This window comes from Salvelinus fontinalis, chromosome 1, assembly GCF_029448725.1.
Source record: "Salvelinus fontinalis isolate EN_2023a chromosome 1, ASM2944872v1, whole genome shotgun sequence".
NCBI classification, from domain to species: Eukaryota; Metazoa; Chordata; class Actinopteri; order Salmoniformes; family Salmonidae; genus Salvelinus; species Salvelinus fontinalis.
The window spans coordinates 16,834,905-16,850,437 of record NC_074665.1 but is presented as its reverse complement, the minus strand read 5'-3'; the positions used below and the strand labels follow the sequence as shown (position 1 = coordinate 16,850,437).

General features: G+C 44.7%; 1 protein-coding gene across 8 annotated transcripts in view; it reads left to right on the top strand.

Annotated features, from left to right (window-relative positions):
* Positions 1-4,808: 4,808 nt before the first annotated feature.
* Positions 4,809-15,533, top strand: part of LOC129822936 (calcium/calmodulin-dependent protein kinase type II delta chain-like) — a 62,436-nt gene continuing 51,711 nt past the window's right edge. For 3 of the 8 annotated variants that reach the window (XM_055881973.1, XM_055881714.1, XM_055881637.1), the window contains exons 1-2: positions 4,810-5,021; positions 7,336-7,430. In XM_055881973.1, the coding sequence (XP_055737948.1) occupies positions 4,954-5,021; positions 7,336-7,430 (163 nt within the window). In that variant the 5' untranslated portion in view covers positions 4,810-4,953. Of the gene's footprint in view, positions 5,022-7,335; positions 7,431-15,533 lie in introns of all 8 variants that reach the window. The other 5 variants (XM_055881888.1, XM_055881545.1, XM_055882139.1 and 2 more) reach the window with 3 other exon arrangements.

The following is a 15,533-nucleotide window of genomic DNA, read 5'->3' as shown; positions in this document are numbered from 1 at the left end:
TTACTGGAACCATGTCCTGTGGTCTGATGAGACCAAGATAAACTTATTTGGTTCAGATGGTGTCAAGCGTGTGTGGCGGCAACCAGGTGAGGAGTACAAAGACAAGTGTGTCTTGCCTACAGTCAAGCATGGTGGTGGGAGTGTCATGGTCTGAGGCTGCTTGAGTGCTGCCAGCACTGGGGAGCTACAGTTCATTGAGGGAACCATGAATGCCAACATATACTGTGACATACTGAAGCAGAGCAGGATCCCCTCCCTTCGGAGACTGGGCCGCAGGGCAGTATTCCAACATGATAATGACCCCAAACACACCTCCAAGACGACCACTGCCTCGCTAAAGAAGCTGAGAGTAAAGGTGATGGACTGGCCAAGCATGTCTCCAGACCTAAACCCTATTGAGCATCTGTGGGGCATCCTCAAACGGAAGGTGGAGGAGTGCAAGGTCTCTAACATCCACCAGCTCCGTGATGTCGTCATGGAGGAGTGGAAGAGGACTCCAGTGGCAACCTGTGAAGCTCTGGTGAACTCCATGCCCAAGAGGGTTAAGGCAGTGCTGGAAAATGATGGTGGCCACACAAAATATTGACACTTTGGGCCCAATTTGGTCATTTTCACTTAGGGGTGTACTCACTTTTGTTGCCAGCGGTTTAGACATTAATGTCTGTGTTGAGTTATTTTGAGGGGACAGCAAATTTACACTGTTATACAAGCTGTACACTCACTATTTTACATTGTAGCAAAGTGTCATTTCTTCAGTGTTGTCACGTGAAAAGATATACTCAAATATTTACAAAAATGTGAGGGGTGTACTCACATTTGTGATATACTGTATATGGGAATATCCAAATAAATTGTGACCGCACAGAAACCAAGTTGAAGTCTAGCTTTGTGTTTAAGTTTTTGTCATGCACTGTAAAATGGCTATGGCATGGAACTCCACATGTTTTTGTAAAATAAACCTGGGCCCATTTTTTCAAAACTTCGAATCTGGATCAGAATCATCTAGATTCTGTAATCCTCTTTTTTGCTATCCAAGATCCGATCGATCTGGTTGTTTCTTAGCTGTTTGTCTGAGAAAAATAAGCGGATAGGATCATTCTGATCCAGATGCCTGATCCAGATGCCACAATATCAAAATCACAAATAAATAAAGGTGAAATAAAATAAAAAACAGAATCTGGATTTTTTTAGCTTTGAACTGGCCTACACATTGCCATCTACTGGACAGGTTGTGTTACTACTTCTATACTGTCATAGGGAAACAAAGCTGAGGAAACTCATTAAAGTAAGAGGAAAATAGAGCCTGCATATCACTTATAATTAAGTAGAAGCATTTAATTGACACTTCGCAATGTAACAACGGACCACATACCTATACTAGGATCAATTAAACATAACCTTTGGTTGTCAGATTTAATTTAGTTGCATTGACGTTTCTTGGTTGTAGTGGCTTTCACTTCTAAATCCACCCTGAATCCATCCTTCCAGTGGGATAAAGATAATCCCCATTTCCATCACAAAAACCATCTTAATCACTACCTTTGACTTTCGAAAAACACAAAAATGAAATTTGATCCCGATTAAAGGTCAGATTAGATGACCAAATCCTTATCCCTATCTGTAGGTTCGGAATCAAATTTTCAGAAATCACATAACTTGCTGCCTCCGCTGTTTTGCTTTCAAGCCAAGCCTACTGCTGGACCAACCCTACTGCTGGACCAACCCTACTGCTGGACCAACCCTACATGATGGTGATTCAGTGTGCAATAAAGGCTTTGCTTCATTCCTTGCATGGATGATCAACAGAATAGATGAGAATAATGTCATATTTTTTTTGGGGGGGGGGGGCTCCTGGATTGGACAGGTGAAGACTATAGGCCAGGGGTGTTCAGTTCTTACCTTATGAGGTCCGGTGCCTGCTGGTTTTCTGTTCTACCTCATAACTAATTGCACACACCTGGTATCCCAGGTCTAAATCAATCCCTGATTAGATGGGAACAATGAAAAAATGCAGTGGAACTGGCTTCCAGGTCCAGAGTTGAGTTTGAGGGTTGTAGATAATGGCCACCCAGTCAACAAAATGATGTTGAAATTAGGTTCATTTTGGGTTTTGAATGAAAGTCGAAAATATGTATTTTCCGGATATTGAAAAGACGTCATTTACAGAAGTTGAAAATACGTATTTTACGGACGTTGAAAAGACATTATTTCTACAGCCAAATTCCATATGGCTGTAGAAATAATATCCATTCACTTATATCTTCATGTCAATGAAGAAAGCATTATCAAATTCATTTTTTTTAATTAAAATAGGAAAATAAAGAAAAATGAAGATTGCAGTATGGAATATGTATTATTTCTCCTGTCACATTCACTTACAGTGCCTTCGGAAAGTGTTCAGACCCCATGAACTTTTTCCACATTTTGTTACAGCCTTATTCTAAAATAGATGTAATTGTTTTTTCCCCTCTTCAATCTACACACAATACCCCATAATGACAAAGCAAAAAGAGTTTTGATATTTTTGCAAATGTATTAAAAATTAAAAACTATCACATTTACATAAGTATTCAAGCTCTTTACTCAGTACTTTGTTGAACTACCTTTGTCAGAGATGACAGTCTTGAGTTCTTGGGTATGACATTACAAGCTTGGCACACCTGTATTTGGGGGAGTTTCTCCCATTCTTCTCTGCAGATCTCCTCAAGCTCTGTCAGGTTGGATGGGGAGCGTCACTGCACAGCTATTTTCAGGTCTCTAGAGCTGTTTGATCGGGTTGAAGTCCGGGCTCTGGCTTGGCCACTCAAGGACATTCAGAGACTTGGCCCCGAAGCCACTGCGTTGTCTTGGCTGTGTGCTTAGGGTCATTGTCCTGTTGGAAGGTGAACCTTCACCCCAGTTTGACATCCTGAGTGCTCTGGAGTAGGTTTTCATCAAGGATCTCGCTGTACTTTGCTCCCTTCATCTTTCCCTCGATCCTGACTAGTCGCCCAGTCACTGAACAACATTCCCACAGCATGATGCTGCCACCACCATGCTTCACCGTAGGAATGGTATTGGCAAGATGATGAGTGGTGACTGGTTTCCTCCAGACGTGACTTTTGGCATTCAGGCCAAAGACTTCAATATTGGTTTCATCAGACCAGAGAATCTTGTTTCTCATGGTCTGAGAGTCCTTTAGGTGCCTTTTAGAAAACTCCAAGCGGGCTGTCATATGCCTTTTACTGAGGAGTGGCTTCCGTCTGGCCACTCTACCATTGGTGGAGTGCTGCAGAGATGGTTGTCATTCTGGAAGGTTCTCTCATCTCCATAGAGGAACTCTGGATCTCTGTCAGAGTGACCATTGGGTTCTTGGTCACCTCCCTTACCAATGCCCTTCTCCCCCGATTGCTCAGTTTGGCCGGGAGACCACCTCTATGAAGGGTCTTTGTGGTTCCAAACTTCTTCCATTTAAGAATGATGAAGGCCATTGTTCTTAGGGACCTTCAATGCTGCAGAAATGTTTTGGTACCCTTCCTCAGATCTGTGCCTCAACACAATCCTGTCTCGGAGCTCTACGGACAATTCCTTATTCCTCATGGCTTGGTTTTTGCTCTGTCAACTGTGGGACGTTATAGATAGGTGTGTGCCTTTCCAAATAATGTCCAATCAATTGAATTTACCATAGGTGGACTCAAATCAAGTTGTAGAAACATCTCAAGGATGATCAATGGAAACAGGATGCACCTGAGCTCAATTTCAAGTCTCATAGCAAAGGGTCTAAATACTTATGTTATACATCTTTTTATACATTTGCAAAAGCTTCTAAAAACCTGTTATCGCTTTGTCGTTATGGGGTATAATGTGTAATTAATGAGGGGAAAAAATAATTGTGTGCATTTTAGAATGAGGCTGTAATGTAACAAAATGTGGAAAAGTGAAGGGGTATGAATACTTTCGTAATGCATTGTATATTACCTTTTTCAAACGCTTTAGAACTGACAGTAACTATATTCTGAGTTTCCAGACCAGCAGAAAAAGTATCAGAACACTTCCAACTACGATATAATTCTCAGTAACAGTTACAGAAAAGTTGTTCTTGCTATGATTTGTATATGTGGTTGTTTATCTACCTTAGTTTCATATACTGACTGTAAGTTGCTCTGTAAAGGTCGTGTCTGCTATAAGCCCAAAATATAAATAGGAACACTTGCAAAGCATGCTGAGTATTATTCTAATTAGCTCCACCCTCAAACAAGACCAAATTTGGTCTGTCTCGACGTCAATGTCTCACAAGTTTGGACCGCGTTATAGTAGAGTACAGTTTAGTTCAGTACAGTTTAGATCCGCAGAGTATAGTACAGTACAGTATATTATACTGCACTACACTAATAATCTACACTACTGTGCTGAACTCTGCTATACTGTACTGTCTTAACTTGTGAAACATAGACATCTATGAATGGTTCAGATTTGGTCTGGACAAAACAAAGTACATCTGTGGATGTTGAAATCAAGGCCAGGGCGGACGGACCAAATTTCAACATCCATGAACGTCGACGTTTGATGGTGGTCAATGGGCAGTGATCCTTTAGGCCACGTTGATGTAACATATCAACTTATCTCGGTCAGACCAATGATGAATTCAAGACAAGAGAGCAAGGGTTTTTAAAAGTCTTCAAACAGTATCGGTACAATAGTCGTTTTCCGTTACAGCTCGCGAACCGCTGATTCACACCGAATAATACTGCTACCCCGCTCTGATTACATGACTGCTCAAAAATCCTGCTCAACTCTCGCGTGACTCTCTCTGCTCTTCCCCGGTCTCTCTCCACCTCCGCCAACCCCTCCCTTCTCTCTCTCCCAGCCTGTCAGTGCCGTAGCTAGTATCGGAGGTTAAGAATCCTCCCCTAGACCCAGAGAGCGACCCAGCCTGCCGTAAACCTGACCGAGGCTTGGAGCCCACTCTCAGCCATGGCTACTACTATCGTTACCTCCACCCGCTTTACAGATGAATACCAACTCTACGAGGAGCTCGGGAAGTAAGCGACTGTCGTCATTAGCTAGCCTTGCTACTGCTGTGCTCTGCCTTGCCGTCTGTCTTTCCTTCTCCCCACCCCGTACGCTACTCGCTCCTTCTTTAGCCAGCTAACTAACTGGGATAGCCTGATCCTATTGTCTTTATCTGGTTGTTGACAAAATGTGGCTATATTGCGTGTCGTAGGTTAGGGACAGAACTTACAGCGTATTTATTTACTGCACTCTGTCTGTAAATGCGATAGCACAGCTAGCCATGTCTACTAGTGTGTCAACGCCTTGTCTTTCCGTCTGCTGAATTAGTCAGGCAGGAAGCGTTTGAGCGAAAGCACTCTGACATTTGCTGGCATGGCACGTTGGCAGCCTGCTTGACAGCGCTGAATGTTAGCATGCATGCTAACTAGTTTAACTGTCTGTTTGTAGAATATTAGGCGATTTGTCTCAACTGCAGTTGTCGAACGTAGACGATAGTTATAGCCCACACCGCCTCCTTCCAAAGCAGAATTATGTTTGCACATTATGTAAAACACCACCCGCTTTCACGCAGCAGCCGTTCATAAATGCCATATGTAGCGTTATAAGCCTCTCAGCACAGACTATGCCGCTGTGGCTTAAAAGTGCAGGGGTGATGCTGTTTCTCGGAATCTCGATGGCTTGTTTTTTTTCCCCCTGAGAGAACCGGGCCGTTGTATTATTACGGGCATCTGTCGGAGGCACGATCCTCTCTGGACTGTGTAGATGGATGTCTTGTATTATTATTCCGTTAGCCCCAGACCCTGGGTATAGTCGATGTGTCTAGGGCTTCTCTTATCTCTCTGGCATTTTATTGATCCACTGATTGGTTGATCAAAGTGCACACACCTGGGGTGCGTTATGTAGGGCACAACGTTGTGGACATTTCAGATAGTAATGTATGTACAACAGAGATGTTTCTCTGACATGTAGTCTACTCTTGTCGTTATCAACAACAACGGTGTAGTGATATAGGGGGAACAATCAGTGGTTCTTGAACCAGTAACTCAGCAGTTACAGGGAAAGGCACATAATATTTTATTAATATACACTGAGTTCCCAAAACATTAGGAACACCTGCTCTCATGACAGGCTGACCAGGTGAAAGCTATGATCCCTTATTGATGTCGCCTGTTAAATCCACTTCAATCGGTGTAGATGAAGGGGAGGAGACAGGTTAAAGAAGGATTTTTAAACCTTGAGACAATTGAGACATGGATTGTGTATGTGTGCCATTGAGGGTGAATTGGCAAGACAAAATATTTAAGTGCCTTTGAACGGGGTATGGTTGTAGTTGCCACGCGCACTGGTTTGAGTGTCAAGAACTGCAACGCTGCTGGGTTTTTCACGCTCAACAGTTTCCTGTGTGTATCAAGAATGGTCCACTACCCAAAGGGAATCCAGCCAACTTGACACAACTATGTGAATCATTGGAGTCAAAATGGGCCAACATCCCTGTGGAATGCTTTCGACACTTTGTAGAGTCTATGGCCTGAAGAATTGAGGCTGTTTTGAGTGCAAAAGGGGGTGCAACTCAATATTATGAAAGGTGTTCCTAATGTTTTGTAGACTGTTTATATAACATGCCATTTAGGAGACACTTACAGTGCTGCGTTTAAACATTTTCTTATGGGTGGCCCCAGCAGGAATCAAACCCACATTCCTGGTGTTGCAATCATCATGCTATACCAACAGATCTACGCAGTTACTGTAGCAGTGGGCTAGTGCCAGTGAGCTAGGAGAGGAGTTTAACTCTCTGTCCTCTAGTTTAGGTGTGGCCACCCCTCCTGGAGGGCTACTGGCTCATGCCTGCAGGGTTTAGCCTAGTTTCAGCTCTGCTCTAACACACCTGTTAAATCTAAGACTTTTATTCGCTGTGTGATCGAGCAGGGCTGGTCCAAAAGCATGCTCCGCCAATAGCCGTAGGAGAGGGTTGGTCATCCCAGCTCTATTGTACATACAGTGGTAGCTAGCCTAAAGTGTATACTACAGCAAATCTAATCCTGGTCTGCGGTACGACTGGTTTTCTCTAGAAGGTCTGCTTAGTAGTTCATTGATTTACGAGGGGAAGGAAGATAACCAGCGGTGCTGTGGACCTGTATTTGAGAAGAGGAGTTCTGTAATCTGGGTGTCCTTAATTATGGCAGACTGTCATCGTTTCAGGTGTATGACTCCATGCTATGCATCAGTGTTGATGGTATGGCCAACACGTGTGTGCGCGCCAGTGTGTGTTGTCCTGCATGTTTGTTGCAACAACAACAAAAAATCCCCCAACCCAGAACTGACCGTTGCTTTCCTTGTTTCCAGGGGAGCGTTTTCAGTGGTGCGCAGATGTGTGAAGAAGTCATCAGGTCAGGAGTTCGCCGCCAAAATCATCAACACCAAGAAACTCTCCGCCAGAGGTACAGTAACACACACACACACACACACACACACACACACACACACACACACACACACACACACACACACACACACACACACACACACACACACACACACACACACACACACACACACACACAGAGGAAAAGCGGTGCGCCACTGCTAAATGCATATAGCGGAAGCACTGCTATGATCTGTTGTACAGACCTGTGTGTCACATGTCAAAGTAGGGCTTTGGTGATATGGCCAAAATATCTAATCATTATTTGACTGTATTTTGTGTTTCTGACGAATGAAAGTTGTAAATATGTTTAGTGCATAATCCTTGAATGACAACAAATACATTTTGTGATCCGTTGTGATGGTTTTATACTCAACTAAACTAGGACAATACTGACACTATAGTAGTCCATTTTGTAGCACTTTTCATTTAATTTAGCGTTGTTGGGAAGAGCCTGTAAGTATTTCACTGTTAGTCTACATCTGTTGTTTAAGAAGCATGTGACAAATAACATTTGATTTGTATCAAAATATTGTTATAGATGGTAAAAAATCTATACCAGTATTAGCGATACATCGACCAGCCCCTATGTCAGATGTGTAGAGCTCTGCTACCCGAGCACCGCGGTCCTCAACATTATACATCGGGTAGGGCCTTTTCTTTCATTAATAACGAGGGTATGGGCTGGGCTCAGGTATTATTTTCAAAAATGATAACAAAAAAAACGAGTGTGTGGTGGTGGTGGTTGTTGATGCTTGCTAACTAGCTTGAAACTAAAATGCCCACTGGACATGTGAAGTGTCGAGCCTGCCTTGCGATTTTGAAGTACGGCAGCAAGAGAACCGGCACCTCTCTCCAGCACCACGTTGACACGAAGATGCAGCGTTCGCCTCACAACAGGGGCAGGTACCAGTCAGCAACAGAGCATGACATCGTTTCTCTCTGCCCTCAAAACATTTACCGTCAAATCAGAAATCACAAGTGTGTTGCTTTCTGTTGCAAAGATATTATGTCTTTCCACACAGTTCAAGGCAGGGTGTTTGTTGATATATCTCAAGAGCTAATAAATGTGTGGCTAGTCATGTCCGCATCTCTGGCACTGTGCTCCCAGACCCCACAACCATATCACGGAGATGCCACAAAACGGCACTCATAAAGAGGATTGAAGTGGTCAGCGATATCAACAATGCAATAGCTGATATAAATGACTTGGGGATGATCACAGATATGTGGACTGACGATTACCGCAAGGTAAACAACATGTCAATAACCTGCCCTACGTTACCCTCGAGTTTTAGCTGAAAAGCAGAGTGCTAGCTACAGCAACGTTCTGCCCAGAAGATGCCAAGACAGGAGTAACTTTCGATCCAGCTGTGCTGAAAAGTTGTCTGGGTAAAGGACCAGGGATCGAATATGATCGCTGCACCCTACCGACGGCTTGACTTCCAGGATCACTTGTACAACACCGTGCTAAAATACGCACTTGACACTGCTGAGCTGGAAGATGCGATTCCAGGGGTGGCAGAAGCTTTGCTTGCAGCCAAGTCATTGGTAAGATTTGTAAAGCAATCGGACTTGCAGCCCAGTTGTCAACGGTCCTGTCTACACTTGACACATACATGTGACTTCTGCTGTCAGAATACGAAGATCGCATTGTAAAGACAGGTCTAGACACACACAAGTGTCTTTGTGGTGTGATTGTGTTCAGATCTGTCTGACCACTTCAGAAGGTGGTCAGGGATGCATGGTGTGCGGGTTTCTTCTCAGTCTGGACGCAATCAGGATACCGAAAGCGCATACAGTGGGCGATATCATCAGCACTCCCACAAGTCTCTAGAAAACTTGTGTTTTGGGACCGAGAGGCACCTTTTCATTATAACGTTGGAGTAAATACATTCCTAGCGTGTGAGGAACGTGTTTGCTGGCCTTATAAATGCTAGCTAATATTTAGAAAAAAATGTTTTGTTTGTTTGGCTGGAGTTATGCTAACCTGTTTGCAATCTCTTTATCGTTGCTTGCTAGCTAGCTAGCTACAGAGGTTAGCTGGATAGTTAGCTACAGTAGTTAGCTACTACCATCAATTGTGTTATCATATTTAGCCTATTTCACCAGGAATCCAGACACACTGTGGACACGGTAAAGACATTTTAAATGTACTTAGGTGTATACGCATGTTCAGAATTCCATGTTCTGAACTCTATGATCAGAATAATACATCTGCATGAACTGTCAAGTCTAGACATGGCCAAAGACTGAGACATGGGTGAAAACAAGATTCAGCACTGCGTACTTCACCCTGTACTCCAAGGGAGTATACACTGAACTCTGTGAAAAGATTGAGAGCCCTGATGTACTGGGTTCTCATTGGACTTTCTCTGCCCATTACGAGGCGCTGGGGGGGGCTGGTCTTCCTGTGATGAGACAGGCTGCCATACTGTAGGCACGGACCCCCCCCCCCACCACCACCAGGTTATCTCCCGTGGGCAGATTCTGCCTGGACTGAATGGGATGCGTGAGGTAACAAGCTGCAGTAGTTGCAGTCTTTTATTTATTTTTGGTCACTGATTATATGGACAAACCAGGTTTGGGCGAAGGCGGTGGTTAAACTGCTTTGCTTCAGAGTGCTTCACAACTCCTATTCATTTGGAGTGTTATGTTATGACCATATAGTCAAACTTGTCTTAACTTGAGGAGTCCTGTAATTGTTGCCTAAGTTCTGTAGGTGAAATTTGGACTGGAGTGGCAGGCAGAGGAGTTACTTTGAAAGGTAACTGGATTTTTGAGCCTACTGCTTAGGTTGAGGCCTCTCCAAATAGTCATTAGCCTACATTTTGATCTAATTGTGCTTGTTCTGAATAGCCTACTGAAAATGTGTTTGGGCCCGTGAGGCCCAACTAGTTAGTAATGCGTTTGGAAATTTAACCTGTGCTCAATGTGCTGGTTCTGAACAGTGCTGATAATAAAATACAAATGTCCACTGTAGACATTAGCCTAACATTACTGGCAACATGTTTGAATACCAGTTGCACATGGTCACTTCGTTTGTATTTTATTTGTTACGTTTAACCATATCAGCAATGGTTCTTATAAAGGGTTAAAAAAAATGTAAATACATTTTTTGATATAGCTTAAATGCAGAAAACACATTTTAAGTTGAATGCGTTCAGCTGTACAACGGACTAGGTATCTAGTTCATCAGTAATAAGGTCCTTAATCAGCTTTCTGAATTTCCCAAGAGGCACCACAACATCACATTTAAGAACATTTTGAAGATAGTTCTACAAACATAGGGAAATCAGCTTTTAGTTCTTGCACTAACTCAGTAGAGACCAAAGGAATTTCCAGAGTTAACCATCCTTGAGACCGGGTGTGGTAACTCGTATGTCTAAAGTTTTGTAATGCTGTTTTGTAAAAGGGCTTTATAAATGAAACATAGCAATGTATCCACCTACGTGACATCATCAGAGAGGGCCAACCAACTTCCTGGTAGAGAATGCAGTGATGAGTATTAGAATTGTCACTCGTAATAAAGAGCAGTGCGCTAGATTAAAGAAAATTGTCTCAATTTATTCTAAGAGATTAACAATTAATATTAAATCAGTAAATTCATACATTATGATAATAAACAAAGATGTATATGTAATATTGTCAGAGTTTGTAACGAATTGTTCAGATTAACTAACGAATTGTCTAAATGCAGTATAAAAACCAATCTAGGAATAGGCCAATCATCACAACAGAATTCTCTTTTGATGACTCTAATGCATGAAAGGAATATTGTTCACAAATCATAAACTGATTGGCAAAAAAAAATATATAATATACATACATACAGTTGAAGTCAGAAGTTTAAATACATTTAGGTTGGAGTCATTAACTCGTTTTTCAACCACTCCAGAAATGTCTTGTTAACAAACTATATAGTTTTGGCAAGTCGGTTAGGACATCTACTTTGTGCATGACACGTCATTTTTCCAATAATTGTTTACAGACAGATTATTTCACTTATAATTCACTGTATCACAATTCCAGTGGGTCAGAAGTATATTTTAACATACATTTGAAGTCAGAAGTTTACATGGGGCGGCAGGGTAGCCTAGTGGTTAGAGCGTTGGGCTAGTAACCGAAAGGCCGTCATTGAAAATAAGAATTCATTCTTAACTGACTTGCCTAGTTAAATAAAGGTAAATAAAAATACACCTTAGCCAAATGCATTTAAACTCAGTTTTTCACAATTCCTGACATTTAATCATAGTACAAATTCAGTCTTAGGTCAGTTGATCACCACTTTATTTTAAGAATGTGAAATGTCAGAATAATAGTAGAGAGAATTATTAATTTCAGCTTTTATTCCTTTCATCACATTCCCAGTGGGTCAGAAGTTTACATACACTCAATTATTATTTGGTAGCATTGCCTTTAAATTGTTTAACTTGGGTCAAACGTCTCAGGTAGCCTTCCACAAGCTTCCCACAATACGTTGGGTGAATTTTGGCACATTCCTCATGACAGAGCTAGTGTAACTGAGTCAGGTTTGTAGGCCTCCTTGCTCGCACACGTTTTTTCAGTTCTGCACACAAATTTTCTATAGTATTGAGGTCAGGGCTTTGTGATGGCCACTCCAATACCTTGACTTTGTTGTCCTTAATTAAGCCATTTGCTACAACTTTGGAAGTATGCTTGGGGGTCATTGTCCATTTGGAAGACCCATTTGCGACCAAGCTTTACCTTCCTGACTGATGTCTTGAGATGTTGCTTCAATATAGCCACATCATTTTCCTGCATCATGATGCCATCTATTTTGTGAAGTGCACCAGTCCCACCAGCAGCAAAACACCCCCACAACATGATGCCGCCACCCCATGCTTCACGTTTGGGATGGTGTTCTTCAACTTGCAAGCGTCCCTCTTTTTCCTCCAAACATAATGATGGTCATTATAGCCAAACAGTTCTATTTTTGTTTCATCAGACCAGAGGGCATTTCTCCAAAAAGTATGATCTTTGTCCCCATGTGCAGTTGCAAACCGTAGTCTGGCTTTTTTTATGGCGGTTTTGGAGCAGTGGCTTTATCCTTGCTGATCGGCCTTTCAAGTTACGTCGATATAGGACTCGTTTTACTGTAGATATAGATACTTTTGTACCTGTTTCCTCCAGCATCTTCACAAGGTCCTTTGCTGTTGTTCTGGGATTGATTTGCACTTTTCGCAACAAAGTCCGTTCATCTCTAGGAGACAGAACACGTCTCCTTCCTGAGCGGTATGACGGCTGCGTGGTCCCATGGTGTTTATACTTCCGTACCAATGTTTGTACAGATGAGCGTGGTACCTTCAGGCGTTTGGAAATTTCTCCCAAGGATGAACCAGACTAGTGGAGGTCTACAATTGTTTTTCTGAGGTCTTGGCTGATTTCTTTTGATTTTCCCATGATGTCAAGCAAAGAGGCACAAGGTAGGCCTTGAAATACATCCACAGGTACACCTCCAATTGACTCAAATGATGTCAATCAGCATATCAGAAGCTTCTAAAGCCATAACATCATTTTCTGGAATTTTCCAAGCTGTTTAAAGGCACAGTCAATTTAGTGTATGTAAACTTCTGACCCACTGGAATTGTGATACAGTGAGATAATCTGTCTGTAAACAATTGTTGAAAAAATTACTTGTCATGCACAAAGTAGATGTCCTAAACGTCTTGCCAAAACTATAGTTTGTTAACAAGAAATGTGTGGATTGGTTGAAAAACAAGTTTTAATGACTCCATCTTAAGTGTACGTAAACTTCCGACTTCAACTGTATACATGATTAAATGTGGATTATATAATGGACATTTTTGTAGGGGTTGAAATTTCGAAGTGGAAATTACTAACTTCAGAAGCCTTTTTAAACCTTGAATACTGTACAAGTAAAAAATGTTCTGCATTGCTGTGCAGTCTTAACAAGGCCAACTAAATTAAAGCAACTGGCTGGAGGCCGCGGGGAATGAACAGTGCCTCTGCTCATCCAATGTAGCCTAATGATAAGGAGAAGCTCCCACTGTGCAGTGGTACTGAATAGACAGCGCCTCATGTCTGTATTCAGAAACTGCGCGTAAACGGTAGATTTAACATGTTATTCGTTGCAATATGACATATATATATTGGTAGTATTTCATTTTTCAACCCTGGGTAAGGCAGGGCTTAAACATCACTGGCCTGGGTAAGGCAGGGCTTAAACATCACTGGCCTGGGTAAGGCAGGGCTTAAACATCACTGGCCTGGGTAAGGCAGGGCTTAAACATTACTGGCCTGGGTAAGGCAGGGCTTAAACATCACTGGCCTGGGTAAGGCAGGGCTTAAACATCTCTAGCCTGGGTAGGGCAGGGCTTAAACATCACTGGCCTGGGTAAGGCAGGGCTTAAACGTCACTGGCCTGGGTAGGGCAGGGCTTAAACGTCACTGGCCTGGGTAGGGCAGGGCTTAAACGTCACTGGCCTGGGTAGGGCAGGGCTTAAACGTCACTGGCCTGGGTAGGGCAGGGCTTAAACGTCACTGGCCTGGGTAGGGCAGGGCTTAAACGTCACTGGCCTGGGTAGGGCAGGGCTTGAACGTCACTGGCCTGGGTAGGGCAGGGCTTGAACGTCACTGGCCTGGGTAGGGCAGGGCTTGAACGTCACTGGCCTGGGTAGGGCAGGGCTTGAACGTCACTGGCCTGGGTAGGGCAGGGCTTGAACGTCACTGGCCTGGGTAGGGCAGGGCTTGAACGTCACTGGCCTGGGTAGGGCAGGGCTTGAACGTCACTGGCCTGGGTAGGGCAGGGCTTGAACGTCACTGGCCTGGGTAGGGCAGGGCTTGAACGTCACTGGCCTGGGTAGGGCAGGGCTTGAACGTCACTGGCCTGGGTAGGGCAGGGCTTGAACGTCACTGGCCTGGGTAGGGCAGGGCTTGAACGTCACTGGCCTGGGTAGGGCAGGGCTTGAACGTCACTGGCCTGGGTAGGGCAGGGCTTGAACGTCACTGGCCTGGGTAGGGCAGGGCTTGAACGTCACTGGCCTGGGTAGGGCAGGGCTTGAACGTCACTGGCCTGGGTAGGGCAGGGCTTGAACGTCACTGGCCTGGGTAGGGCAGGGCTTGAACGTCACTGGCCTGGGTAGGGCAGGGCTTGAACGTCACTGGCCTGGGTAGGGCAGGGCTTGAACGTCACTGGCCTGGGTAGGGCAGGGCTTGAACGTCACTGGCCTGGGTAGGGCAGGGCTTGAACGTCACTGGCCTGGGTAGGGCAGGGCTTGAACGTCACTGGCCTGGGTAGGGCAGGGCTTGAACGTCACTGGCCTGGGTAGGGCAGGGCTTGAACGTCACTGGCCTGGGTAGGGCAGGGCTTGAACGTCACTGGCCTGGGTAGGGCAGGGCTTGAACGTCACTGGCCTGGGTAGGGCAGGGCTTGAACGTCACTGGCCTGGGTAGGGCAGGGCTTGAACGTCACTGGCCTGGGTAGGGCAGGGCTTGAACGTCACTGGCCTGGGTAGGGCAGGGCTTGAACGTCACTGGCCTGGGTAGGGCAGGGCTTGAACGTCACTGGCCTGGGTAGGGCAGGGCTTGAACGTCACTGGCCTGGGTAGGGCAGGGCTTGAACGTCACTGGCCTGGGTAGGGTTAGGGCTAGAACGTCACTGGCCTGGGTAGGGCAGGGCTTAAACGTCACTGGCCTGGGTAGGGCAGGGCTTGAACGTCACTGGCCTGGGCAGGGCTTAAACGTCACTGGCCTGGGTAGGGCAGGGCTTGAATGTCACTGGCCTGGGTAGGGTTAGGGCTAGAATGTCACTGGCCTGGGTAGGGCAGGGCTCAAACGTCACTGGCCTGGGTAGGGCAGGGCTCGAATGTCACTGGCCTGGGTAGGGTTAGGGCTAGAATGTCACTGGCCTGGGTAGGGTCAGGGCTTGAATGTCACTGGCCTGGGTAGGGTCAGGGCTTGAACGTCACTGGCCTGGGTAGGGCAGGGCTTAAACGTCACTGGCCTGGGTAGGGCAGGGCTTGAACGTCACTGGCCTGGGTAGGGTTAGGGCTAGAATGTCACTGGCCTGGGTAGGGCAGGGCTCAAACGTCACTGGCCTGGGTAGGGCAGGGCTTGAATGTCACTGGCCTGGGTA